The sequence below is a fragment of the Moschus berezovskii genome, chromosome 9 (assembly GCF_049115385.1).
Source record: "Moschus berezovskii isolate FMDL1 chromosome 9, NW_MosBer_1.0, whole genome shotgun sequence".
Taxonomy (NCBI): Eukaryota; Metazoa; Chordata; class Mammalia; order Artiodactyla; family Moschidae; genus Moschus; species Moschus berezovskii.
The window spans coordinates 103,494,719-103,522,166 of NC_142468.1; the positions used below are offsets into that span (position 1 = coordinate 103,494,719).

The 27,448-nt window shown below is 37.0% G+C and overlaps 1 protein-coding gene and 1 pseudogene across 1 annotated transcript; both read right to left on the bottom strand.

Annotated features, from left to right (window-relative positions):
- Positions 1 to 5,106: 5,106 nt before the first annotated feature.
- Positions 5,107 to 6,330, bottom strand: LOC129535947 (olfactory receptor 4N5). The gene is given in 2 exon segments (XM_055394717.2): positions 5,107 to 5,144; positions 5,147 to 6,330. Coding segments are annotated over 2 exon segments (924 nt in total). The 5' UTR covers positions 6,033 to 6,330.
- A 10,315-nt stretch (positions 6,331 to 16,645) lies between these two features.
- Positions 16,646 to 17,574, bottom strand: LOC148776820 (olfactory receptor 4L1-like; annotated as a pseudogene).
- Positions 17,575 to 27,448: the final 9,874 nt, after the last annotated feature.

A 27,448-nucleotide genomic window follows, 5' to 3' on the forward strand; every position in this document is an offset into this window, starting at 1 on the left:
TCCCTATAAGGGCTGACTCACCAACAAGTTATGCTCTTTGCCTCTTGCTGCTGCTGCTGCTAAGTCGCTTCAGTCGTGTCCAGATCTGTGCGACCTGATAGTCAGCAGCCCACCAGGCTCCGCCGTCCCTGGGATTCTGCAGGCAAGAACACTGGAGTGGGTCACCATTTCCTTCTCCAATGCAGGAAAGTGAAAAGGGAAAGTGAAGTTGCTCAGTCGTATCCGACTCTTCGCAATCCCATGGACTGCAGTCTACCAGGCTCCTCCATCCATGGGATTTTCCAGGCAAGAGTACTGGAGTGGGGTGCCATTGCCTTCTCCATTGCCTCTTGCTAACCCTATATAATCCAAGTCTGTGCCCCGACCAGTAATGCTGAAGAAGCTGAAGTTCAACTGTTCTACGAAGACCTACAGAACCTTCTAGAATTAACACTCAAAAAAGATGTCCGTTCATTATAGGGGACTGGAATGCAAAAGTAGGAAGTCAAGAAACACCTGGAGTAACAGACAGATTTGGCCTTGGAGAACAGAATAAAGCAGGACAAAGTTTTGCCAAGAGAATTCACTAGTCATAGCAAACACCCTCTTCCAACAACACAAGAAAAGACTCTACACATGGAAATCACCAGATGGCCAAAACCAAAATCAGATTGATTATATTCTTTGCAGCCAAAGATGAAGAAGCTCTATAAAGTCAGCAAAAACAAGACCAGGAGCTGACTGTTGCTCAGATCATGAACTCTTTATTGCCAAATTCAGACTGAAATTGAAGAAAGTAGGGAAAACCACTAGACCATTCAGGTATGACCTAAATCAAATCCCTTAGGATTATACAGTGGAAGTGAGAAATAGATTTAAGGGACTAGATCTGACAGCGTGCCTCATGAACTATGGACAGAGGTTCATGACATTGTACAGGAGACAGGAATCAAGACCATCCCCATGGAAAAGAAATGCAAAAAAGCAAAATGCCTGTCTGAGGAGGCATTACAAATAGCTCTGAAAATAAGGGAAGCGAAAACCAAAGGAGAAAAGGAAAGATATAAGCATGTGAATGCAGAGTTCCTAAGAATAGTAAGGAGAGATAAGAAAGCCTTCCTCAGCGATCAATGCAAAGAAATAGAGGAAAACAATAGAATGGGAAAGACTAGAGATCTCTTCAAGAATATCAGAGATACCAAGGGAACATTTCATGCAAAGATGGGCTTGATAAATGACAGAAATGGTATGGACCTAACAGAATCAGATGATAAGAAGAGGTGGCAAGAATAAACAGAATAACTGTACAAAAAGATCTTCATGACCCAGATAATCACGATGGTGTGATCACTCACCTAGAGCCTGACATCCTGGAATGTGAAGTCAAGTGGGCCTTAGGAAGCATCACTATGAACAAAGCTAGTGGAGGTGATGGAATTCCAGTTGAGCTATTTCAAATCCTGGAAGATGATGCTGTGAAAGTGCTGCACTGAATATGCCAGCAAATTTGGAAAACTCCGCAGTGGCCACAGGACTGGGAAAGGTCAGTTTTCATTCCAATCCCAAAGAAAGGCAATGCCAAAGAATGCTCAAACTACCACACAATTGCACTCATCTCACACACTAGTAAAGTCATGCTCAAAATTCCCTAAGCCAGGCTTCAGCAATATGTGAACCGTGAACTCCCAGATGTTCAAGCAGGTTTTAGAAAAGGCAGAGGCACCAGAGATCAAATTGCCAACATCCGCTGTATCATGGAAAAAGCAAGAGAGTTCCAGAAAAACATTTATTTCTGCTTTATTGACTATGCCAAAGCCTTTGACTGTGTGGATCACAATAAACTGTGGAAAATTCTGAAAGAGATGGGAATCCCAGACCACCTGACCTGCCTCTTGAGAAACCTATATGCAGGTCAGGAAGAAACGGTTAGAACTGGACGTGGAAGACCAGACTGGTTTCAAATAGGAAAAGGAGTACATTAAGGCTGTATATTGTCACCCTGCTTATTTAAATTATATGCAGAGTACATCATGAGGAATGCTGGGCTGGAGGAAGCACAAGCTAGAATCAAGATTGCTGGGAGAAATATCAATATCCTCAGAAATGCAGATGACACCACCCTTATGTCTGAAACGGAAGAGGAACTAAAGAGTCTCTTGATGAAGTGAAAGAAGAGAGTGAAACGGCTGCTTTAAAGCTCAACATTAAGAAAACTAAGATCATGGCATCCAGTCCAATCACTTCATGGCAAATATATGGGGAAATAGTGGCTTACTTTATTTTTCTGAGCTCCAAAATCCCTGTAGATGGTGATTGCAGCCATGAAATTAAAAGATGCTTACTCCTTGGGAGGAAAGTTATAACCAACCTAGAAAGGATATTAAAAAGCAGAGACATTACTTTGCCAACAAAGGTCCATCTAGTCAATGCTATGGTATTTCCAGTGGTCATGTATGGATGTGACAGTTGGACTATAAAGAAAGCTGAGCACCGAAGAATTGATGCTTTTGAACTGTGATTATGGAGAAGACTCTTGAGAGTCCCTTGGACTGCAAGGAGATCCAACCAGTCCATTCTAAAGGAGATTAGTCCTGGGTGTTTATTGCTAGGACTGATGTTGAAGCTGAAACTCCAATTCTTTGGCCACCTGATTTGAAGAGCTGACTCATTTGAAAAGACCCTGATGCTGGGAAAGATTGAGGGCAGGTGGAGAAGGGGGCGACAGAGGATGAGATGGTTGGATGGCATCACTGACTCAATGGACATGGGTTTCTGTGACTCCGGGATTTGGCGATGGACAGATATGACTCGCGTGCTGAGGTCCATGGGGTCGCAAAGAGTCAGACATGACTGAGTGAATTAACTGAACTTAACTGAACTGAAGATGTACAGTGTATATTTATAACCCTAAATAACCACTAAAAACCACAGGAAAAATATAACTATGTCAACATTATTAATATGAATATATATAAATTAATAATGGAAAATACTTAAATATATCCCCCGAAAGAAAAAGGACAAAATCAGAAAAAATGGGTGAAACAAATATAAAATAGAGAGTTTTGTCAGTTTTAACCAAGCTGTACTTGTAATCATGATTTATATAAATGGCTTAATAACCCAATTAAACACAGAGATTGTCATATTGGTAAAATATATGTTGCAGACAAGAAGCCATTGTTAAAGCCATCATTAAAATAATCTAATACTTAGATTAAAAGTAAAAAGACAGAAAAAGAAAAGTATGCTAATATGTTATTGTTTAATTAAATTGTGATGTGCTGATTTACCTCTGCTGCTATAAAAATTTACCACAAACTTAGTGATTTAAAATGCCATAATTTATTATCTTACAATTTTTAGGTCAGAAGTCTGATGCACTCTCATTGGGCTAAATTCATAGTGTTGGCAGATTTGCATTTCTTTCTGTAAGCTATAGGAGAGAATTCATTTCCTTGTGTGTGTGTGTTAGTCACTCAGTCTGACTCTTTGCAACTCCAGGGACAGTAGTCTTCTAGGCCCCAGCCTTCTCGGTCCATGGCATTCTCCAGGCAAGAATACTGGAGTGGGTTACCATTCCTTTCTGTAGAGGATCTTCCCCACCCAGGGATCGAACGCATTCTCCTACATTGCAGGCAGATTCTTTACTATCTGAGCTGCCAGGGAAGCCCTCATTTCTTCTCCTTTTTCAATTAAACCAAAAGAAAGCAGAAAAAATAGAGTAATACAAAACATCTGGCAAGAAAACAAATTTTAATGTAGTCATATCAATAATATCATTAAATATAAGTGATCTTTCATTTTGCACTATTGTCATGAATTTATACATGTATATACATATGTCATATATATAAGTCTCATGAGATATCTACTATTTTTTGTACAGTCAATTTTCAGTATGTACTTTTTTACATGTATCAACATAATTGACAATCTGCTTCTATATCCCCCAGCTTTATAATTGCTATGAGGACAGTAACTTGTTTTATATACCAATTTGTTGGCAATGTTTTTGGATTATCACTGAGTACCATACCAAATATACCTTTACAGCACTTTCCATGATTTTGTAAGCATTTAATGCCTTATATTACCTTCTTTACAAAATAACCAGAAAAGTTTAGTTATCTGTAACCAAATAATAATATACCAAATATACTGTATACAAAATACCTATCATTATTGTATTAAGTGAAAAGATTTTTGACTGAACTCAAATTCCTTTCTAAGATTTAAAAAATTACCATTATGAATAACCACAAAACTCTCCAAAACTTTGAAATGTGAAGTTAAACTCTTTCATGACCATTTTCCGTAGGATATAACAGCTTTCTTTACCTCAATCCACCAAATTAGAAACAAACAACTACATCTTTAAGTGTCCATTAAAATTATGTAACAGTATGATACTTTGTACTTAATGATATTTTACTATGCAAAACCCTTTATTTAGAATCTCGAAAATCCTGCTTTAAATCAAATATGAAACATTAGTCACTCTTTTACTTAATACCTTTTTTGGCCTCTCTTTGAAATTTGAATATATTGAACATCTTTTTATCACCTAAAATATATATACCAATCTCTCTAGCTTCAATTTCTACCACTTTCACACTAACTATGCTACAGCCAGTCTATTTTTCTTTATGATTTTCAAATGGATCAAGCTTATAAGATCTTTGTGTCCTTGTATTAGTCATCCTCTCTGCCTAGAATATTCAGTTCCCATGGTTATTGCATGGTTGTTTGTTTCAAATCATCTGGATATCAGCTAAATACCACTCAATATCTTGCTTAACAACCAAAAATAAAGTAACTACCATCTCTCAGTCAAACTCTAACATGCCATTATTTTTAGTTAACTTTAGAGCATTATCTCTTTCAGACATTGTGTCTTTTTTTCAGTTTAATAGTATAACCTGTCTTTATCCACTCAAATACAGCAGATCTGGAATCTTATCTGTCCCATTCATATACTTAGAATAATGCCTGTAACCGGAAAGTGTTTAATAAATACATTATTTGCTAAATGCTTGATTGATTCGGTGTGTTAATGAGTAAATAACTTGTTTAATTCCAAATGAACTTACTCCCTTCCTTGGTTTTCCAGTCTTTCCATTGCATTCAGCAAACCATGTGATGACTCAGCAACTTCCCCATGAAGCTTTTACTTCCTGATTGCGAAGGGTATAAATCACAGGGTTCATCAAAGGAAAGATTACAGTGTGAAAGAGAGAAACCACTTTGTCAGCTGGGAAGGCTCTGAAGGGGCGGGTGTAGATGAAGATGGCAGGTCCAAACATGAGAAACACGATGATAATGTGTGCGGTGCACGTGGAAAGAGCCTTGCTCTTCCCTTCAGAGGAGTGCCCCTTTACATGGCAGAGGATGACTGCATAGGAGGCCAGAAGCCCCAGAAAGCACAGCAGGGTGAGCAGGCCACTGTTGGAGACCATCAGGAGCTCCACCACAATGGTGTCAGTGCAGGCCAGCTTGATGACCTGTGGCACGTCACAGAAGAAGTTGTCCAGTCGGTTTGGACCACAGAAGGGCAAGTGGATAATAAGAGCCACTTGAACAATGGAATGAGTAAATCCCCCAAGCCACAGAGCCAACAGCAAGACATAGCAGGCCCTAGGGTTCATGACAGTTGAATAGTGTAAAGGACGACAGATGGCAACGTAGCGGTCAAAAGCCATCACAACAAGAAGGAACATCTCCCCTGCCCCAAGAAAGTGCAAGAAGAAGAGCTGAGTGATGCAGCCTCTATAGGAGATCACCTTCTTCTCAGAGAGGAAGTCCACCAGCATCCTGGGAGCCACGATGAAGGAGTAGGATGCATCCAGGAAGGCCAGGTTGCCAAGGAAGAAGTAGAGGGGGGCCGTGAGGCCGGGGTCTGACCTGATGGTGAGGATGATGAGGACATTTCCAGGGAGGATGATGAGGTAGAAAATTAAGACTAGTGTGAAAACCAGGAGTTGAACATCTTGAGACTGGGTCAGACCAGGTAGGATGAACGCTGTCACTGCAGTGCTGTTCTCCCCCTCCATCAGTGCTCAGTCTGCGGAATAACCAAGAGCAGAATACCATCTGTTATACCCACCTTTCCATCTATCCCCTAGCTATGCTCCAAATAAAAATGATATTTTCCACATCCAGCACCTTGCCAGCTGAATGCAGTTTTTGCATCATAGGTCTCCTGTGTTTTCAGTTAAATTTTCTACCTTTCATTTTCCTGATTCTCCAAGACACTGATCTTATGGCCACACTTGCATTCCTATTTAAGCGTGTGTTTCTGTATAATTGTGTTCCTAAGCTATTTTGCTTGAAGCATGCTAGAAAACTCCTGATCAAAGCGACACTGGTCACTATTAAGGTTGTCAGGCTGCTGTTGCTCTTGTTGCTGTCAGTGGTGCACTGTCTCTAATGCTTAGGTTAGGTGCTGAGTTTTGGTCCCCTTCTTCATCTCCACAGAGCAAAGATATTTTGCAGATGCTTCTTTCCTCCAGTTCCTGCAGAATCCCCAGTTCCTGATTTGCAGCTGTGTACCTTGTTTTCAGAATTTGTGCCTTATTAGTTCCATCACAGTGTTTTGCTTTGGTGCCCTTGTGCAACCTTACTCCATTTAGTCACCTGGATCTCAGCAAGTCCACTACGTTACACCTAACTCAGAGGTATTCCCCTAATTGGGGCATCCCAGGTGACTGAGTGCTAAAGAATTCACCTGCCAATGCAGGAAATACAGGAGATGCAAGTTTGATCCCTGGATCAGAAAGATCCCCTGGAGGAGGTAATGGCAACCCACTCCAGCATTCTTGCCTGGGTAATTCCATGGACAGAGGAGCTTCAACCCATGGGGTCACAAAGAGTCAGACATGACTGAGCAACTAAGCACACATTCCCCGACTTACACCTCTGACTGGTCCCCAATCCTGCATGTGTTCCACACCCTGTTCTTAAATTCTAATGAATACTAGTCTGGTCTTACTTGCTCACCATATATATCCACAGTCTACTTTTCCCTCAGATCTCAGGATGATAGCCAAATGCTATTCCCACAAATATTTTCTTGTAATGTAAACCTTATTAGAATATATAAAATATCTTGACTATCTCAACTAATAAAATCAAAGCTAGATCTGGAAATGACCATATAGAACATGTAGTCTAATATATCATTTAACAGATGAGAAAAATAGAGCAATTTCAGTTAAGATTCTTAAATTTACAATGACACTTTTCTTTTTTATTCTAATTAGTAAGTCATAGGGGAGAAAAGGTATGTGTTCCTCAGTTTAAACAGATTGTGTGTGTGTGCTCAGTTGTGTCTGATTCTTTGCAACCCCATGGACTGCAGCCCACCAGGCTCCTCTGTCCATGGGACTTTCCAGGCAATAAAGTTACTACTATCAACTTGTATGATTTTATTTAGGTGCTTAAATAATTGCTATTTGCTTATGTAAATGCTTCGTCCTTGTGGGCTATAATCTGATCTAAAGAATTCTGTTCATGACATCCAGAATGAAGGTTTAGTCTATATAGTGGTCTCCAAAATGGAATATGCTCATCTCAGTGGATAAACAAGATAATCCATTAGGGTGCATAAAAACAGTGGAACTTCTCCATATATTATTATAAATCATGCTTTGAATTTTTAAAAGTATTTGTGATTGATTTCTAAGTTTTACATTGCTATAGTTGTAGAAACATTCTGTAAGTAAATATTCACATATGTGATATTTGTGCATATTTGTTGAGAAGAATGATGTAAAAGAAGAAAGGTTGTTGACTATAACAAAATATTATAATGTGACATGTAGCAATATTTCCCTTGATTTTTAATTGCACACAATGTTGATTTTCAAAAATGCTATGCATACAGTGGAATGCAATTTAGCAATGAAAAGGAATGGAGTACTGATGTATGTTACAACATGCATATAACTCAAAACCATTATGCTATATAAGAGGAGCCAGTCACAAAGGACCACATATTGTTTAATTCAATTTATGCAAAATGTCCAGACAAGGCAAATCTGTAGATATAGAAAGTAGAAGAGAGTTTGCCAAGGAATAGGAATGGGATTAGAGTGACTGTTAATGAGTATGAGATTTCATGGGGAGTGACAGAATGTTCTAAAATTATATCATGTTGATGCTTGCATAGCTCATTAAATACACTTAGCACTGAATAATACGGTCTAAATGGTAAATTTATGATATGCTTTTTGTATCTCAATAAGTATTATTTGTACTGTGCTCAGTCGCTCTAGTTGTGTCTGACTCTTTGTGACACCGTGGACTGTAGCCTGCCAGGCTTCTCTGTCCATGGGATTTTCCCAGCAAGAATACTGGAGTGGGTTGTCACTTCCTTCTCCAGATTTCTTTAACTACTATTTAGTGTGGCAGAGAAGAGTAGAGAGGAAAAAATTTCTAATTGAAATTTGACATAATTATTACTAGTATCCCTAGAAAGAGGAAAAAAGAAAAGGAAAGAGTAAAGGAAGATCAGCTTTAACAAGTCTGTATAGGGAACTCATGGGAAATTCAGACAATCCACCAGTATTTTAGGCACACTTATTAAGAAACATCAGAACATGTGTTCTGTGTGATTAGTAACATTTGTAAGGAGCAGCCAAGTGTGACAAAAAAGGTGTTTATAACTCAGGGGTGGACTTCCCTCATAGCTTAAGCAGTAAAGAATCTGCCCGCAATGCAGACCTGAGTTCGATTCCTGGGTCGGGAAGATCCCCTGGAGAAGGAAATGTCAACCCACTCCCATATTCTTGCCTGGAGAATCCTATGGACAGAGGAGCCTGGCAGGCTACAGTCTGTGGGGTTGCAAGAGTTGGACACGACTTTGGGACTAAACCAACCAAACCATAACTCATGGGCACATATTTGTGCATAAAAATACGTATTCACACATTGTGAGTCTAAGAAAATTTAAATAGGAAAAAAGTACCTTTGGTGACCTTCAGATTAGTTTAGGAGCGTCTTTCTTTCTTTTATCCACTTAAACGCTGATTTGTCTCCACATTCATTCTTCATTCTGCCTGTAGAAACATGTTCTTAGGAAAGTAAGTCTACAGCTCCCTCTATCTGCTCTTAAGTTTTGTGCATTTCAGGTGCTCAAGGTTATTTCTTTGGGTTAATAGTTCCAGGACAGAGGGATCACTATGAGTTACAAGCTCTTCCACTCCACCTTTTATTTTCCATCATCCACCTCTACTTCCTATTTGTTATTAACAAATGAAACTCTATACCACTTAATATTTTAAGTTCACTACTCTTCTCCCATTCTCACGTACATACCTTCTATTCCAGTGATTCTCAAGTTGTGCTCATCACAGAGATAAAGGACAGGTGTGCCTTGGATGACTAAAAAAAAAGCATTCTGCTAGACTTACTGTGGTGATCATTTCATAATGTATGCAAATGTCAAATCACTATGTAGAATACCTGAAACTAATATAATATTGTACATATATGTTTCAATTAAAAACAAATAGGCAAATAAAATTTAAAAATATACATCTTTAAGGTACCATGGTTCAAATTCAAATAATACCATCATACTGTACATAGAAAATAATGGCTTCGAGTATCATTTGTAATTTCTCCCTCCATGCTTTATGCTCTTGTTTTCATATTCTTTAATATGCTATAAACATATATATATATATATAATAAATTGCTACTGTATTTCTTTGTATAATTTTCTAACAATTAAAACAGGAAATTAAATTTAAAAAAAAAAGCATTCTGGGAAAAAAAAAAAGCCCCAAACAGTGGCTCTTAGAGGGACAAGCTTTTGTCCTAATCCTATAAAGCAAAGAAGTACTGTCAGCGTAGGCTAAGATAGAGCTCTGAATGCTCTCATCATCTCTAATAGTCCTTGTTATTTCAACTGGTACAAAAACACATCTGGCACTGAAGATGCACGGGGAGAGATGTCTATCTCTTTTCCCTCTTTCTCAGAGTGCGGACCCGCAGCTTCCATCCACAAGCAATGCTGAGCATGCCTAGCCTCCAGCTGCCGTCAGATCAGCTCCCCTCTGGGGACCTGATTACCACCCTGGCATCTCGCTCTTTAATCTTTCCCCATTTATTTCCTGTTCTTGTTTTTCTATAATTTCCCATTCTCTTCCTGTTAATTCTACCTTAATACATTCATTTTCTCAATTATTCTTTTTATATTTATATTTTCTTTAGCTTCTTTTAGTTTCAATTTTATTCTTTTATTTTTTCTTGCAGTTTCTCTTCCTTGTTAGAGCTCTTGCTTTCCCGTCCTCCTTGCTTCCTTTCTTGTCATTCTCTTTCTTTTCCCTCTTTTTGCCCAAATTCTTTCAGTGTTAAATCCTTTTCACTTTCTTCTCTATATGTATTCTATTTCATCGTGTTCCATGCCTGTCTTTCCATTAGTTCTGAGATAATAGATTGTTTTTCTCATTCCATGGTAGAGGGAGTATGGTAGGTGCTTCCTAAATTTTCACTTAGAGTGGATTTTCTACAGACTGAAAATTCTTCACTTGGTCTTCAGTGCTAGGCCTTTTCTCCTGAATACTATCCTCTGAAATTTACTCAGTCTCAATCACACATTAGTCACTCAATCACACATTCTCTCACATGTTTTGTCTGTTTTTAACTCATTCTGATAGATACGGAATGACTTTGTGCTCTAAAATTAATCTCCTTAATACCACCCTTGCCAAGATGAAAGTTCAAATATGACAATGTGGTTTCTGGTAATGTAATGTTTTCTATATTTTAATACAATATATTGTTACCATTACTACGAATTTTAAAAAATGTGGATCAGGCAGAAGAATAAGAAATATTTAATTGACAGTAGAATTGAGGATTATGTAAAATTTTATTCGATTGCACAAATCTTCACCCATACAGTATCTTATAAATTAAATGGAATAGTTAAATTAGATCATAGAAATTTTTATTTTCCTTTAATACTCCAAGATTTTATATAATATCATGAATATTATTTGAAGATGTTCTATTTAACATAAGTGACTATTTCTATAGTTTGGTAACTGTATAACCTTGGGCAAGTCACTTAGTGTTTTAAAATCTTCTTTTAATCTTAAAAGGAGAAATAATATATCCCATCTTTCGGGGTCAAATGAGACGATCAGTAGCCAATTCACATCTACTTAGACTGAACTAAAACATCCAGTAATTAGACAAATTCTGGTAAAAAATGATAAATGGACACTATGTCAATAGATCTTTGGTCATTGCCATGGAGTTTATTCCATCAAAGATGATGACAGCTTCGATCTGAATCATTTCAGGGTAGAAGATTGTGGATGTTCAAGAAAGTGCCCAGGTAAAGTTTTCTTAACTATTTCAGCTAGGGTTTGTGAATCAAGTCTTTCTTGTTTTAAGATCCTTAACTTGGAGCCTTACGTTTTTGTATGTTAGGACCAGATGCAAAAGAAAATACTCATGCCCATTGAGTGCATGATCCAAGAAATTTGCAAACTTGTGAGGTCAGTGTAGTTTGTTTCTGGGACTCTTAGGACTCTGATTCTTCCTCCCTTTATATCTGATTTAGCGTGAGGAAAAATCATTCGTATGATATCCCAATTTAAATTCAGATGATTAATCTCCTAAAGCTACTGGCATTTACACTTTTTTATAATAGTGGAAATAAAAATTTTAATTTCTTTAAAGTAACACTAAGCACCACGAGGATGTGGCAGGAGGTGTATTTGAGGCACAGGGTAGAAGTGCTGTTGGAATGTAGATCTCACCTTTTCTCTGTTCCTGCAACAGTATCCTATCATCATGCATTTTCAGGCAGCAAACGTCCCGGACAGTTACAATGTGAATTGTTTTCTATTATCTTCTTCCTTTCAATGTCTTTCAAATAGGAAGACTGAGCAAAAATTTCACCTCGCCAGGTGTTTATTGTTACTCTCAAACAAATAGCTATTATCTTCCTCCTGATGAAAAGGAGATTAACTGATCATTCCAGAATTTTTCCTTAAATATATATTCTCATGGTGAAACATGATGAATTCTAAATCTGTTCTACTACTTATAATGCAACAAGGAGTGCTTGGGGTATTATAGCTACTTTAAGCCTGCAGAGTACTTCCAGTGGCAATATTAGAATTAGAAAGAGGGAAAGATGAGAATATTTTAAGGATTAACTGTTAAAAAATGTACCAGCTAGAGCCACACAGGTCTTGTTAGGATTTAGAATTTGACAATTTATCAGTGACAGTGATCATGGAATGGCACATATGTTTATTAAGCATAATGAAAGTAGAAAGTCTAGGGAGATTATTTTAGATCTTATTATACAATTCATACAAGTGATGAAAATGCTGGGTTTTTTAATCAGAAATTAAATAGTGAAAATAAATCAATGATAAATATGTTACTACCTGCATTTCTTTGTATAGAAGAATTAGACAGAGAATATATTATGCTCAAAATGTTTTTCTGGAATAATTCTCCTTAAATAAGAGAACTTCATGATGTCTTGTAGAATAGTCTCTCTAAGGATATGCTGTCTCAAATAAAAGAATTATTCTACTGTTATTTTTGTATTTATAGGTATTCACTTTTTTAATGTGTGTTCAGCTGTAACAAAATAAAGAATTTTTAGTTTCTAAATTAATGATATATGGAAGAAAAATACTTAATTGTAAAAACTTAATTTAACTTTTTGTTTAAGAAGTGAAATAAACCTATTACATTAAAATTAAAATAACAAACATCTTTTACAAAAGGAATACAATATATGATCAAGTGTACTTTCATTCAAATTTATATCCAATTCAGCCATATGTGGTGCACATAAATAACTTTGAATATATGTCATTTTGCTTGGGTAAAATGAATATAATAATATAAATTCCCAGAAAGACAGATTGAAATGTAATTGGAAAAGACAGGAGAAAAGAGGGGAGAAGGGAAAGACATAATGGAAAAAATAGGAGAAAAGATGTAGAGACAAAGAAACCATGCCCACAGAGATGCCTGTGCCACAGAGGCATGTATGCAGATACAAAAAAAGGAGAGAGGGGACAGAGAGAGGAGGGTGTCAGAGAGAGATGAAATATCTCTGGAAATGCAGTGCCTTTTGTTGTGGTTTTTGGTTTTGGTTTTTATTGCTTTTTTATATAATTACAGATTTCTCAGGGATCTCAGTTTTCAGTATTGATTGATAAGAAAGATTCTAGTTCTTTGAGAAGCCTCTGAGAAGTTGAGGTGTTAGGTGCATGGCTCGATTCTTTCCCTCCCCAGGGAGAAATTGAGAGCTGAGGTTTTCAATCACCAAGTAATATTCTATACTGTGGATACAGCACATTTTGTTCTATCCATTCATCAGCTGATGAACACTTGAGGATGTTTTAGCTTTCTTATTATTATGATTAAGGCTGTTGTAATCATTTGTCTACAGTTTGTTGTGTGCATATGTGTTTTTGTTTATGTTGCATTGATATTTGAAATAAACTTGCTAGGTCATATGTTAATTCTATGCTTAACATTTTGAAAAACTGCCAGAATTTTCTTTAAAAGTGTTGCACCATTTTATGTTTCACCAGCTATGTATTAGGGTTCCAATTGTTCTACATCTTTGTTGACCCTTGGAATTGTCTATCTATTGGATTATAGCCATCCCAGTGGGTGTGATGTGATTTCTTATTGTGAATTTTATTTGGGTTTCCTCCTGATACCAATGATGTTCAGCATCTTTTTAGATACTTATTGGCCATTTGTATATCTTTTATGGAAACATTTATTTAGATTATTTGCTCATTTTTAATTGAGTTGTGTTTTGATTCTAGAATTTTCTAAATTCTTGCATTCTGGATACAAGTCCCTAATCAGACATATGATTTATAATCGATTTATACCATTCTGTGTATTTTCTTTTCCCTTTCTCCCAATTCTCAGTTATGCTGAACTTTTTCTTTGCTTGTCTTGGGTCTTTTTATTGTGAAAGTGTGAAAGTTTCTCAGTCATGTCCAGCTCTTTTGTGATCCCATGGACTGTCATCTGGTCATGCTCTTCTGTCCATGGTTTTCTTCAGGCAAGAATACTGTAGCCTGGCAGGCTCCTCTGTCCAGGCAAGAATACTGGAACTGGTAGCCATTCCTTTCTCCAGGGGATCTTCCCAACCTCAGGACTGAACCTGGGTCTCCTGAATTGCAGGCAGATTCTTTATTGTCTGAGCCACCATGGAAACATCTTTTATTGTGAGTTCTCTTTTAAAATATTTCTATGAGAGTAAGTATAGCCTGTCTGAAAATTAAGAGGAAACCTTAACTAAAATTGGATTTGGGAAGGCCTGTAAAGGGAGCTCTCATGCCCCACCATTTATCCTCAGTTACCCCAAACAGGAAGTAATCAGGCACTAACCTCAACGGGAATAGATGTATATAGTTCTCCCAAAAAGGAAGGACAATCATTCTACTTTCCCAGCAGGAGGAAAGAATACTTTCTTCTTGTCCAGCAACAAGTTCAAGCCAAAGGAAAATGCCTAAGCTCAGACTTCATCTGAACTTTTACTTTCTTTCAATGAACTTTCTTCTTTTTACTTACGTGACTTCCTTTGCTTATCTACTCTCCTCACTATCAAAGCTTCCATGTGTATCTCATAGTATCTTTCTGGCAGATGAGCCTTTCTACCTGACATGAATTGTTTAATAAGCCAATTAGATCTGCAAATTTACTCAGCTGAATTTTGTATTTTAACCAGTGTTTCAAACCACAGTTTTTTCAGTGAACTCTTGTGTTTTCTTCTACCAAATACCCAAGCCTATCACTTTGAAGTTGCATGTTAAAAGAAAATTCTCGCCTTGATGTTTTAGGACATACAAATAATTTGATGACAAGACAAACCCTTGTTAGGGAAGCACTTATTTTCAACTCCACTAAAAATCAAGTTTGAGAAACTTTTTTTTTTTTTTTTCTTGCTGTCTGCTTCTGCTGGGCAAGCTTTCTACTGATTTTCTCTTTCTTTTCCCCCAGACTCTGAGCTCTCGTTCAAGCGAAGTCTGAGCCATCCCTGTTCAAGCTCAAAGTCTAGTCCACAGTGCTCTCCCAAATTCAGTTTTACTAGCAGGCTCTAGGCAGTGTATTCTCTAGATGTTCTCAAAGTAGGTAATGGTTCCATGTTGGTGTATTTTCCTGGAATGCCATTCAAAGTTCAAACTAGAATTCAGGTGTGAATTTTTTAAATTTCTTTTAAAAATCATGAATTTAAAAAATATTTTAAATGATTTTTGACAATTCTATATGTTTTGTCAACCAAGTGACTGAAGAGCTTGAGCGATTTATACTGATAGACCCAATAATCTTACATAATATTTTATGAAATGACATATAATTCCATCTACCACTGATTGGATACTTTACCTTGCAATTAGTTAGGATTCCTTTAATATCAGGTGTGCTATATTGTAGGACTGAGATATTTTTGTTTACTATGTAGAAAAAGAGTTGAATATAATTCTTATGGCAAATATTCTTAAATTATGATATATAGCATAAAATCAAGCAATGTACTTCTTTTTTTTAATTGACATTTGAAAGTCAAATCACACTTACCGGCATGTGGTTTCAAGGCTGCTCTTTGTAGTTCTATTGAAATTGTCCTTCCGTTATTTCTTTTTCCTTTCTGGTATCTCATATTCACTCTGTCATCTTATAGTAACTATATTATCAAATTTATTTATTTTTGTTCTTTATCTCATTGGTTCAAGAGGTTGAAATTAAATTTTTGCCTTTGCTGTTATCATTCTTTTAATCATGATTTATTCAGGGTACCGCATTTATGGTAGTAGTAGTTAGTGATAATCATTAGCAATCTATATTAAAATAATTCTAATAGCAACACTACATATTTTTATATTTATCTCTTCACTAATAAATAAATATTGAATATATCATAAAGTATTTAATGACATTATATGTCTATTTTGCTGCAGATAACTAATTATCATTATGTGCTATAACAGCATTAACTGTGAATTTAAAGCATTTTATCATTAATTTTTTCTGCACCACTTATGATTTAAAATAAAAGAGTAAAACCATGTATTACATATAATATATTCAAATTATGTTAGCCTTATATTTGAAAGCTGGGTTATTTATACAATTCTAAAAGCAAATCTAAAGCAGAGATATTACTTTGCCAACAAAGGTCCGTCTAGTCAAGGCTATGGTTTTTCCCGTGGTCATGTATGGATGTGAGAGTTGGACTGTGAAGAAAGCTGATCGCCGAGGAATTGATGCTTTTGAACTGTGGTGTTGGAGAAGACTCTTGAGAGTCCCTTGGACTGCAAGGAGATCCAACCAGTCCATTCTAAAGGAGATCAATCCTGGGTGTTCATTGGAAGGACGGATGCTAAATTGAAACTGCAATACTTTGGCCACCTCATGCGATGAGTTGACTCACTGGAAAAGACTCTGATGCTGGGAAAGGTTGGGGGCAGGAGGAGAAGGGGACGACAGAGAATGAGATGGCTGGATGGCAACACCGACTCTGTGGACATGAGTTTGAGTGAACTCCGGGAGTTGGTGATGGACAGGGAGGCCTGGCGTGCTGTGATTCATGGGGTCGCAGAGAGTCGGACACGACTGAGCGACTGAACTGAACTGAACTAAAAATCTAAAAATTCTATGTGGAGCTAACATTTTGGAACCTTAATTTTTTCATGGCCTCTTATATTTTCTGATTTCTCAAGGTGTAAATAATAGGATTCAATAAGGGTGTGAATACAGTGTAAAATACAGCAAGGACTTTATTGCTGGCAAAACTCTTGAATGGCCAGGCATAGATGAAGATACACGGCCCAAACAACAGACTGACCACAGTGATGTGAGCAGACAGTGTGGACAGAGCTTTGGAGAGGCCTCCCAATGATCTTCGTTGCACAGTGGCCAGGAGGACAGTGTAGGAGATAAGCAGGAGGAGGAAACATATAAGTGACAAGAGTCCACTGTCAGCAATGACAAATAATTCCAGGGTGTATGTTTCCACACACACAAGCTTAATCACAAGGGGAAGGTCACAGAATATGTTGTCTACGATGCAGGGGCCACAGAAAGGCAGGTTTACTGTTAATACCATCTGACTCATGGTGTGTATAAAACCAATTGTCCATGAGAGTATAACAAAGCCGTTCAGCAACCTTGATTCATGATTTTCCTGTAGTGCAGGGGTTTACATACAGCCACATATCTGTCAAAAGCCATGGCTACCAGAAGAGTTGCCTCAGCACCTCCAAACAAGTGCATAAAGAACATCTGAGCCATGCATCCCCATATAGAGATGGTCTTGTGTTCAGTGAGCAAGTCTCTGATCATCTTGGGTGTGGTGACCGTGGAGAGACACGTGTCCAAAAAGGAGAGGTTTCCGAGGAGGAAGTACATGGGAGAACGAAGGGTGGAACTGCGTGTCACTGTGACCACAATGAGAGCGTTTCCCAGCACAGTAGCCCCATAGATCAAGGAGAATGTCACGAAGAAGACAACCTGAAGTTCCCATCCTGCAGAAAATCCTTGCAAAATAAACTCAGTCACTACAGATCCACTTTTCAGATCCATTTACTCAACTCAAAAAAAGTTCCAGAAGTTTTTCTTATCTCAGATATTTTCAAGAAATGATTAGTGCCTTCAAATTAGAGAAAATAAAATGAAAATAATGTTGTTACTGTAGGTTAGCCTCCAGAAGCATACAGAGTGGATACTGAAATGTTGACTGTTTACCTGGGGAGTACACAGAGGACAGAAGCACACTAAGCCTTCTATGAAAAGTTGTGCTACATGAATAAAATGTACATGAGCATAAATATTACTATTGACACTTTTGTGGCAGTAAATGCAATAATTACATGCACTATGGAGAAATGACAAGGCTCAATAACTATTAAAATGAAAACCAGCTATAATTTGGGAACCATTGCCTTTGTCACATGGATTTCTTTTTTCCTTCCAGAATTATATTTTCTTATTTTTTAAAACTAAACATAAAGAAAAGTTTCTATTATAAATGCTCCTGTTAATGAAAAACAGACTGTATTTTTCACATAGTTCCTATGTTACATGAAATTTTACAACCCATGATACAACTAACAAAAGAAAAACCTGAATATGAAATTAATTCAATTAAGCAGAAATTGATTAAAAAGACTTATATTGGCCTTTTACTTTATTTCAGAGGGAAAGACGGCATGACTTTCGGTTGATGACTTTCCCAGCGCTTGTGTCTCTTATTCTCTTCCTGAGCAAGTCTTCTCAAAATATTTATTTCTGCACTTAATAGACCTGTTCTTCTATTATGAATACAAAGGTAACATAAATGAAAGGAAAGAAATTATTATATAGCTTAGACAACAACATGTATTGGTAAAAAAACTTTTATTCCTCTTAAATAATTAATTGCCAATTAGATTTTATTACTTTCACAAATTTATGATCTACTTTGGAGAAAATTGAAGGTAGATAAATAATGCATTAGCACTAGGAAAGAACTTTCTAATCACTTTTCTCCACACCTTATTTAGTAAATGAAAAATCAAGGTCTAGGTAAGTAAGTAAATCTCCCCGCGTCCTAAAGGCAAGACCACTCCCAAGAATGTGTAGTGAGTATTAGATGAGATAGTGTATATATAATCTCCTGGCTTGGCACAGAATGAGCACCAAGAAGGCGTATATTGATCAGTTATTCATATAAATCCACGATTAAAGTCTGAGAATAATTTATATAAATCCCTATTAGAAAAGAAATAAACCAAGGCTTATTTTATTATCAGATATGAACAATACACATTACTTAATGTAACAATTAAATATTCTCTTTCCGTTTTATTATAGACATTTTAAGAAGACAAACATAATTTCAATATTGATGCATTTTATATTTTTTAAAACCTATGCACACTTATCCTAGACAAATCTCAAAAACTAAATAAAAGAGACCTAACACAAAAGACCACATGTTATATAGCTTGCTTTATATGAAATATTTAAAAACAAAAATCCATAAAGACAGAATTATGTCAGTAGTCCCCGTGAGTTGGGATGTGAGTGCCAATGGGCACTGCTGATGATAATGACTTAAAATCAGATTGTGGTGATAGATACACAAATATATGAGTATAAAAATAATCATTGAAATGTGTACTTAAAAAGGGTAAATGTATACTATGTGAATTATATTCAATAAAATGTAAACCATTATACATTTTTAACTTTTATTCTTGTTAAAATTTTGTGTTTGTAAATTATAGTTTTCTAGTACTGTACAACTGCTTATACTCAAATATATTTCATTGTGAGATAATTAATGACCTACTGCAGTCCAATCGAATCTACTTATAAATGTATTAATATCCCCTATTTGAATTTATAATTTTGGCTACCTTTAGTATTTGGAAACTTGCTCTTCTCTGTTCTTGTTAAACAGTTTTCTTCATACTTTTCATACTATTTTGAATATTCATAATTAGTTTCCTGGAATATTCAAATTTTCCTTCAGTCCAGTGTTCCAAAGAATAGCAAGGAGAGATAAGAAAGCCTTCCTCGGTGATCAATGCAAAGAAATAGAGGAAACCAATAGAATGGGAAAGACTAGAGATCTCTTCAAGAAAATTAGAGATACCAAGGGAATATTTCATGCAAAGATGGGTTGAATAAAGGACAGAAATAGTAGGGACCTAACAGAAGCAGAAGATATTAAGAAGAGGTGGCAAGAATACACAGAAGAACTATACAAAAAAGATCTTCATGACCAAGATAATCACGATGATGTGATCACTCACCTAGAGCCAGACATCCTGGAATGTGATTCAAGTGGGCCATAGGAATCATCACCATGAACAAAGCTAGTGGAGCTAGGAATTCCAGTCGATCTATTTCAAATCCTGAAAGATGATGATGTGAAAGTGCTGCACTCAATATGCCAGCAAATTTGGAAAACTCAGCAGTGGCCACAGGACTGGGAAAGGTCAGTTTTCATTCCAATCCCAAAGAAAGGCAAAACCAAAGAATGCTCAAACTACTGCACAATTGCACTCATCTCACATCCTAGTAAAGTGATGCTCAAAATTCTCCACACCAGGCTTCAGCAATATGTGAACCATGAACTTCCAGATGTTCAAGCTGGCTTTAGAAAAGGCAGAGGCACCAGAGATCAAATTGCCAACATCTGTTGGATCATCAAAAAAGCAAGAGAGTTCCGGAAAAACATCTATTTCTGCTTTATTGATGATGCCAAAGCCTTTGACTATGTGGATCACAATAAACTGTGGAAAATTCTGTAAGAGATGGGAATAACAGACCACCTGGCCTGCCTCTTGAGAAACCTGTATGCAGGTCAGGAAGCAACAGTCAGAAGTGGACATGGAACAACAGACTGGTTCCAAATAGGAAAAGGAGTATGTCAAGGCTATATATTGTCACCAAGCGTATTTAACTTATATGCTAAGTAAATCACGAGAAACGCTGGGATGGAATAAGCACAAGCTGGAATCAAGATTTCCGGGAGAAATATCAATAACCTCAGATATGCACATGACACCATGCTTATGGCAGAAAGTGAAGAGGAACTAAAGAAATTCTTGATGAAAGTGAAAGAGGAGAGTGAAAAAGTTGACTTAAAGCTCAACATTCAGAAAACTAAGATCATGGCATCTGGTCCCATCACTTCATGATAAATAGATGGCAAAACAGTGGAAACAGTGGCTTACTTTATTTTTCTGGGCTCCAAAATCACTGCAGATGCTGACTGCAGCCATGAAATTAAAAGATGCTTACTCCTTGGAAGGAAAGTTATGACCAACCTAGACAGCATATTAAAAAGCAGAGACATTAGTTTGTCAACAAAGATCCATCTAGTCAAGTCTATGGTTTTTCCAGTGGTCTTGTATGGATGTGAGAGTTGGACTATAAAGACTGCTAAGCACAGAAGAATTGATGCTTTTGAACTGTGGTGTTGGAGAAGACTCTTGAGAGTCCCTTGGACTACATGGAGATCCAAACAGTCCATCCTAAAGGAGATCAGTCCTGGGTGTTCATTGGAAGGACTGATGTTGAAGCTGAAACTCCAATACTTTGGCCACCTGATGCGAAGAGCTGACTCATTGGAAAAGACCCTGATGCTGGGAAAGATTGAGGGCAGGAGGAGAAGGGGACGACAAAGGATGAGATGGTTGGAATGCATCACCGACTCAATGGACATGGGTTTGGGTGGACTCCGGGAGTTGGTGATGGACAGGGAGGCCTGGAGTGCTGAGGTTCATGGGGTCACAAAGAGTCGGACACGACTGAGTGACTGAACTGAACTGAACTGCACTCTTGAATATGAAGGATTTCCAGGTGGCTCAACAATAAAAAAATCTTCCTGCAATGCAGGAGACCCTAGTTCGATCCCTCAGTCAAGATGAGGTCCTGGAGAAGGAAATGACAACCCACTCCAGTATTCTTACCTGGAGAATCCCAAGGACAGAGGAGCTGGCCAGCTGCAGTACATAAGGTTGCAGAAAGCTAGACACTACTGAAGCGACTTCGCACTTTAATACGAATATCCTGTAGGGACTTCTCACTCTTTCAGATTTATTTAAAATCTCATTGTATTAATGGTACGTTTTATACAGAGATTTTCTAAATATCTAGTTTGTGTCTACCTAATTCTACCTTGCCAACTCCTGCTTCAACTGTCATTATATATGCATACTTACATGTTCTGCCAACACTTGAAGCTTGATCCCTATTCTGCAGAAAATATCATGAGTTTCTAGGTTTTCCATTATTTTCAATGATAGTGTGAATTACCTGGATACTCAGGATTTACTTTTCTTAATTTTAGTCATGATTCCTAATCACATCATCTATTGTCATATCTTACTTTGCAATATCATTTTGAGAATATTTATCCTTTAAATTTTCATGAAAATTGTTGATTATAGCTCATTGTGAAATAAGGATGTGATTTCATATCTTAAAATCCATAGCCTTTTCCTTTCAGCCAATACAGGAGTAATTAAAATACCTTTTTCAGTGTATGAACCTTCTAATGAATTAGCTCTCTGTAACATTTTCACTTACCTGCTCTAAAGGCACAATATTAGGAGCAGCATGTTCAAGGGTTTATTCAAAATGACAAATCTACTTTTCACTCTCTGTGATTCCATTCATATGGTTCTGGGTACTATTTTAGGCCTGTTTTATAAAAATGTGAACCACCTTGGAGGCAGACTTGTTGGATCTCTGGGAATCCAAATTTCAGTGGGAGTAGTTAAATCACTGAGGCAAGATGTTCACACTTAATTTCTGATCCTGGAATATACTGTCACTCTCCTGTCATTTCCTGGAGTATTCAAATTTTCCTTTATTCTCTTGAATATGAGGGGCTTCCCTGGTGGGAAGTTGGAATGATTAAAATAGGCATGAGAGTGTTGGTTGATTGTGATATAGTAAGTGTAGACAGCTTTGATTTAACACACACTTTATTTTCCTCACTTCACTCCCAAGAAATTTCCTTACATTCCTTCTAACAATTCTGCAGTAATTTTTGAGATGAATAATCGAAAAATCGTTCTGTCCATCAAAATATTAATATAAAAATTGATCTACACATATTGTATAAAAGCACATCTTATGTATATGTTTACATGTTACAGTAGAAATTTTAAAAGATAAAATTGAAATAAATTATGTTAAATTATTTAAAATTAATATTCATTAATGATTAATCATTAAGCTAACTAAAGTATAGCTATTTTCGTTATTCAGGTATCTTTCTATGAAATTTTGAGAGAATGTTTATACTTGGCACAAAATAGTTTCATAATCATTTCTATGTGCTGTTGTATCGGGGACCAGCCTCAATATGGCCCAGGGTATCCTCGGGATGAACGGCGTCGGCGTTAGAGAGAGAGAGGGGCTGATGATTCCTTGGTTTACGCTGGAAACCAATAAAACCCCAGCACGGGGTTTGCTCTGTTTACATAGGCCGCAGGCGCCCTCTCGAATCACTGGAGGCACCCCACCAGGGCACCCCCTCGAATGGGTCTTAGAAGCCCAGGCAGATAAGTAAACTCAGAGGGCCCAACGCTCCAAGGATCTCAACCAGAAAAAGGAGAATATAGAAAAGGATGGAAAAAGAGAAAGAACGACACGGGGAGACCAAGCTTCAGTGAGCAAGGCCCAAAACTTTATTTTCCAGTGCTGCTTTTATACCCTAAGTTGTGCACATAAAAAATAGAGAAAGAGAGGTATAGAGTCACGCCAAAATCAGGCGGGGTCAGCAGTCTTGACCCTTATCAGGATCAGGGCTCATTTTTGTATGTCTTGTGATATACAAAAGTTTTGGGTGGTTTACATCATCTTCTGGCCAGGTGGCCTGCTAACAGTTTATGGCCCTCTCTCCTAACAAAGGTTAGTTAGCTAGAAAAAGTCTTATATTCTTTTAAGATGATTTTCCTAGAGTCAGGTGCTATACACATGACAAGGTTACATTCCTATAAGGCACAGGTGTAGTGAGCTACAAGAAAGGAATTTATTAACTTAAGATCTGATGTGGTTAAATCAAAGGCTACTACTTATATTCTCTATATGTGATTAATATATTTCCAAGGATACAATAGATAGAGGAAACTTTGCAGCAAGCAATGATTCAACAACGAAATCTTTTTTAGTACTATTCTAATGATTTTAACTTCTTCAACAGATTCCTGTATTTTAGAATATTAGGCTTTCTGTCCTTGCATGGCTGGGAGGCTATAAACAGTCACACTCATAGTTGTAAGAGCCCGGACAAACTTGTCATACAAGTTAGAAAGCTATCAGAGGGGCTTGGATTGGAACACTCCAATTAAGCCAAGGAGAACTTTTTAACTACAGCTCTGAATTAATGTTTTCAGAGAAAGTGGTTGGGGGAAAGCCCCCATAAGTATTAGAGGACTTGATAAGAGGCGTAAGATAGTAAGGCAGTCAGACTCCAGTTTTCTTTGGGGTAGATGCTCAGGTAAGTCCAGGGGGTTCCTCGACTTTGCCCGTCAGGCCTCTTCCCCAATTGACCTTTGCCACGGGTAGGATTTCCCTCGCTGGCTCCCGGCACTGTTGTGCTGTGTGCTCAGTTGTGTCTGACTCTGTGACCCCGTGGACTGTACCCTGCCAGGCTTCTCTGTCCGTGGAATCTTCCGGGCAAGAATCCTGGAGTGGATTGCTGTTTCCTCCTCCAGGGATCTCCCCGACCCAGGGACCAAACCCATCTCTTGCATCTCCTGCATTGGCAGGGGGATTCTTACCACTGTGCCGCCCAGGAAGCCCTTTCATCATCATTATCTTTTTTAAAATAAAATATAATAAATTCTTATTTTGTAAGGTGTTGCTTTTACTGAAATAATCATATTGATATTTCTGGTATACTCTGCAACACAGGCTTCAAAGTCTGTTTCAATAACTTGATAACAAGGGCTGCCCTGAATAACTTTTGAATTGGTTGACATCTCTGTTCCTTATCTCCAAATCTTTATTTAATTCTAGTCAAATTCATCATTTAACCCATGGTTTCATATAGAGTTTCTGCATAGATATTGCTTTTTTGCAAGAGTCATTGTAGTTGATGGGAATTTCTCATATACAAATGTTAAAATCTCCCATAGTCTTACAATAAGCGAAATTCCTTTCCACAAGATTTAATTTATTCTATCACTATATTTGCAAGCCTTAGAAATGGTTTGTGTGTACCTTTCCATGGTATTTGCTGATAAGGAATGCATTTTATTTATTGTCATATTGCTCATCTTACCCATTTTTACAGAATAGCAGAAAAACAAGTATTTTCTCAGTGGAATGTGGCTTTGTTCATCTGCTATTAATAAGAAACATTCTAAAACACTTTCTATTACATTAAGTGAAAATGTTAAAGCCTTCCATTGATTATTATATGACTATTAATATTTCAAAGAAAATTATCAGTAGTTTCATTATGACATTATTGGAAAAGGTGTTTGATAATTTTCAATCTTATGTTTATTGAGACTTATTTTATCTCCTAACTTGATATCAACCATAGAGAGTGTTCTATGTGCAATTGAAAAAATATGTGCAATTGAAAAAATGATGTAACGTTCGATAAATATCTGTTAAGTTTTTCTGTTCTAATCTGTCATTAAAGACCAATATTTCTTTACGATTTTCTATCTGGAAGAATATCCGTTGATATAAGAAGTGTGTTAAAGGTCCCCTACCATTATTGTACTGTCCTTTTATGTCTGTTAATATTTGCTTTATGTATTTAGGAGTTCCTACGCTGAGTGCATAAATACTTACAAGTGCTACTTCTATTTTGAAAATAAATAATTTTCATTTTTACAAGATGTAACACCAGTCAATCTCGTTTATATCCAGGTTAGCAAATAAGGTATGAATAGCTACAAAGAGATTTTTAATATTTTAGTAAATTAACAGAGCACTTGATCGTGTAACACAACCTGTAATTTAAAATTGTATTTCATTTAATCATAAATTTCTGATTTTAAAAGCAGAAGATAATCAGCAGCTTAGAAAACAACAGAGAAGAAACAAAAAAAAAAATTTTTTAAGAGATACAGGGGACATAGGAGAGCTACTTGGTAAGTTTGGTGTCTCAGTGGCATGTTTACTGGATGACTTGAAGACAGAAATCAAAAAAAAAAAAAAAGCAGCCCTGAGGTTGTTCTCTGATACCTGTTTCTCCTGCACTACCCTGCCTTTTCAAAGCTTCTGCTCCAGCCGTGTCTTCCATGATTCAGGCTTGCTCGTTGTTTCCCAGCATTCCAGAAATTTATTTCTCTTTCTTCTATTTTAGTTCCTAAATTTATGTTATCTTAAACTTAGAAATATTTCATTACTCTGCAATTATTCGCTTGTTCTTGTTTATTTCTAGCTGAAAATTTTGAAGAAAATATTCCTCTGTAGTAACACTACACTTGTTCAATTCAGTTCCATTGCTCAGTCATGTCTGACTCTTTGCAACCCCATGGACTGCAGCACGCCAGGCTTCTCTGTCCATCACCAACTCCTGAAGCCAGTTCATGTCCATCAAACTCATGTCCATCAAGTCGGTCATGCCATCCAATCATCTAAACCTCTGTCATCCCCTTCTCCTCCTGCCTTCCATCTTTCCCAGCATCAGGGTCTTTTCCAATGCATTTTCCTTTGCATCAGGTGGCCAAAGTATTGGAGTTTCAGCTTCAACATCAGTCCTTCCAGTAAGTATTCAAGACTGATTTCCTTTAGACTGGCTGGATCTCCTTGCTGTCCAAAAGACTCTCAAGTGTTTTCTCCAACATCACGGTTCAAAAGTATCAATTCTTTGGCACTCAACCTTCTTTATGGTACACCTCTCACATCTGTACATGACTACTGGAAAAACCACAGCTTTGACTACAAGGACCTTTGTCGGCAAAGTGATGTCTCTGCTTTATAATACACTGTCTAGGTTTGTCATAGCTTTTCATTCAAGGAGCAAGCACCTTTTATTTTGTGGCTGCAGTCCCCATCCACAGTGATATTGGAGCCCAATAAAATAAAGTTCATCACTGTTTCCATGGTTTCCCCATCTATTTGCCATGAAGTGACAGGACTGGATGCCATGATCTTAGTTTTTTGAATGTTGGGTTTTAGGCCAGCTTTTTCACTGTCTTTTTTACCCTCATCAAGAGGCTGTTTAGTTCCTCTTTTCTTCCTAATATTAGAGTGACTATTATCTGCATATCTGAGGTTGTTGATATTTCTACCAGCAATCTTGATTCCAGCCTGTGAGTCATCCAGCCTGGCATTTCACATGATGTATTCTGCATAGAAGTTAAATAAGCAGGACAACTGTATACAGCCTTCACATATTCTGTTCCCAGTTTTGAATCAATCAGTTGTCCCATGTAATGTTAGAAATACTGCTTCTTGTCCTGCATACAAGTTTCTCAGGAGACAGGTAAGATGATCTAGTATTCTCATCTCTTTCATGTCCTCTAAAGTCAGGAATAAGACAAGGGTACCCACTCTCACCACTACTATTCAACATAGTTTTGGAAGTTTTGGCCACATCAATCAGAGCAGAAAAAAACATAAAAGGAATCCAAATTGGAAAAGAAGGAAAACTCTCACTGTTTGCAGATGACATGATCCTCTACTGAATAATAAACTGAAAAAAAATTTTAAAAAATTTTTCACAGTTTTGTTGTGATCCACATAGTCAAAGGCTTGTATTGAAATAAGCAGATCATCAAAGGAGATAATTCAGTATAAAAAAAGAACCCGATATACCACCATTCATCATTGGATCTTGATTGCCAACTAAGTTCTCAATTAATAATCTGAACATTTTAAAATAAATAGAACCCCTGGGATACGTCTTATTAAATACTTATATTTATTTATAATAAAATTGTGACCCAGGATTTGATTTTCCCAAAAAACTTGACAAATTATCTTG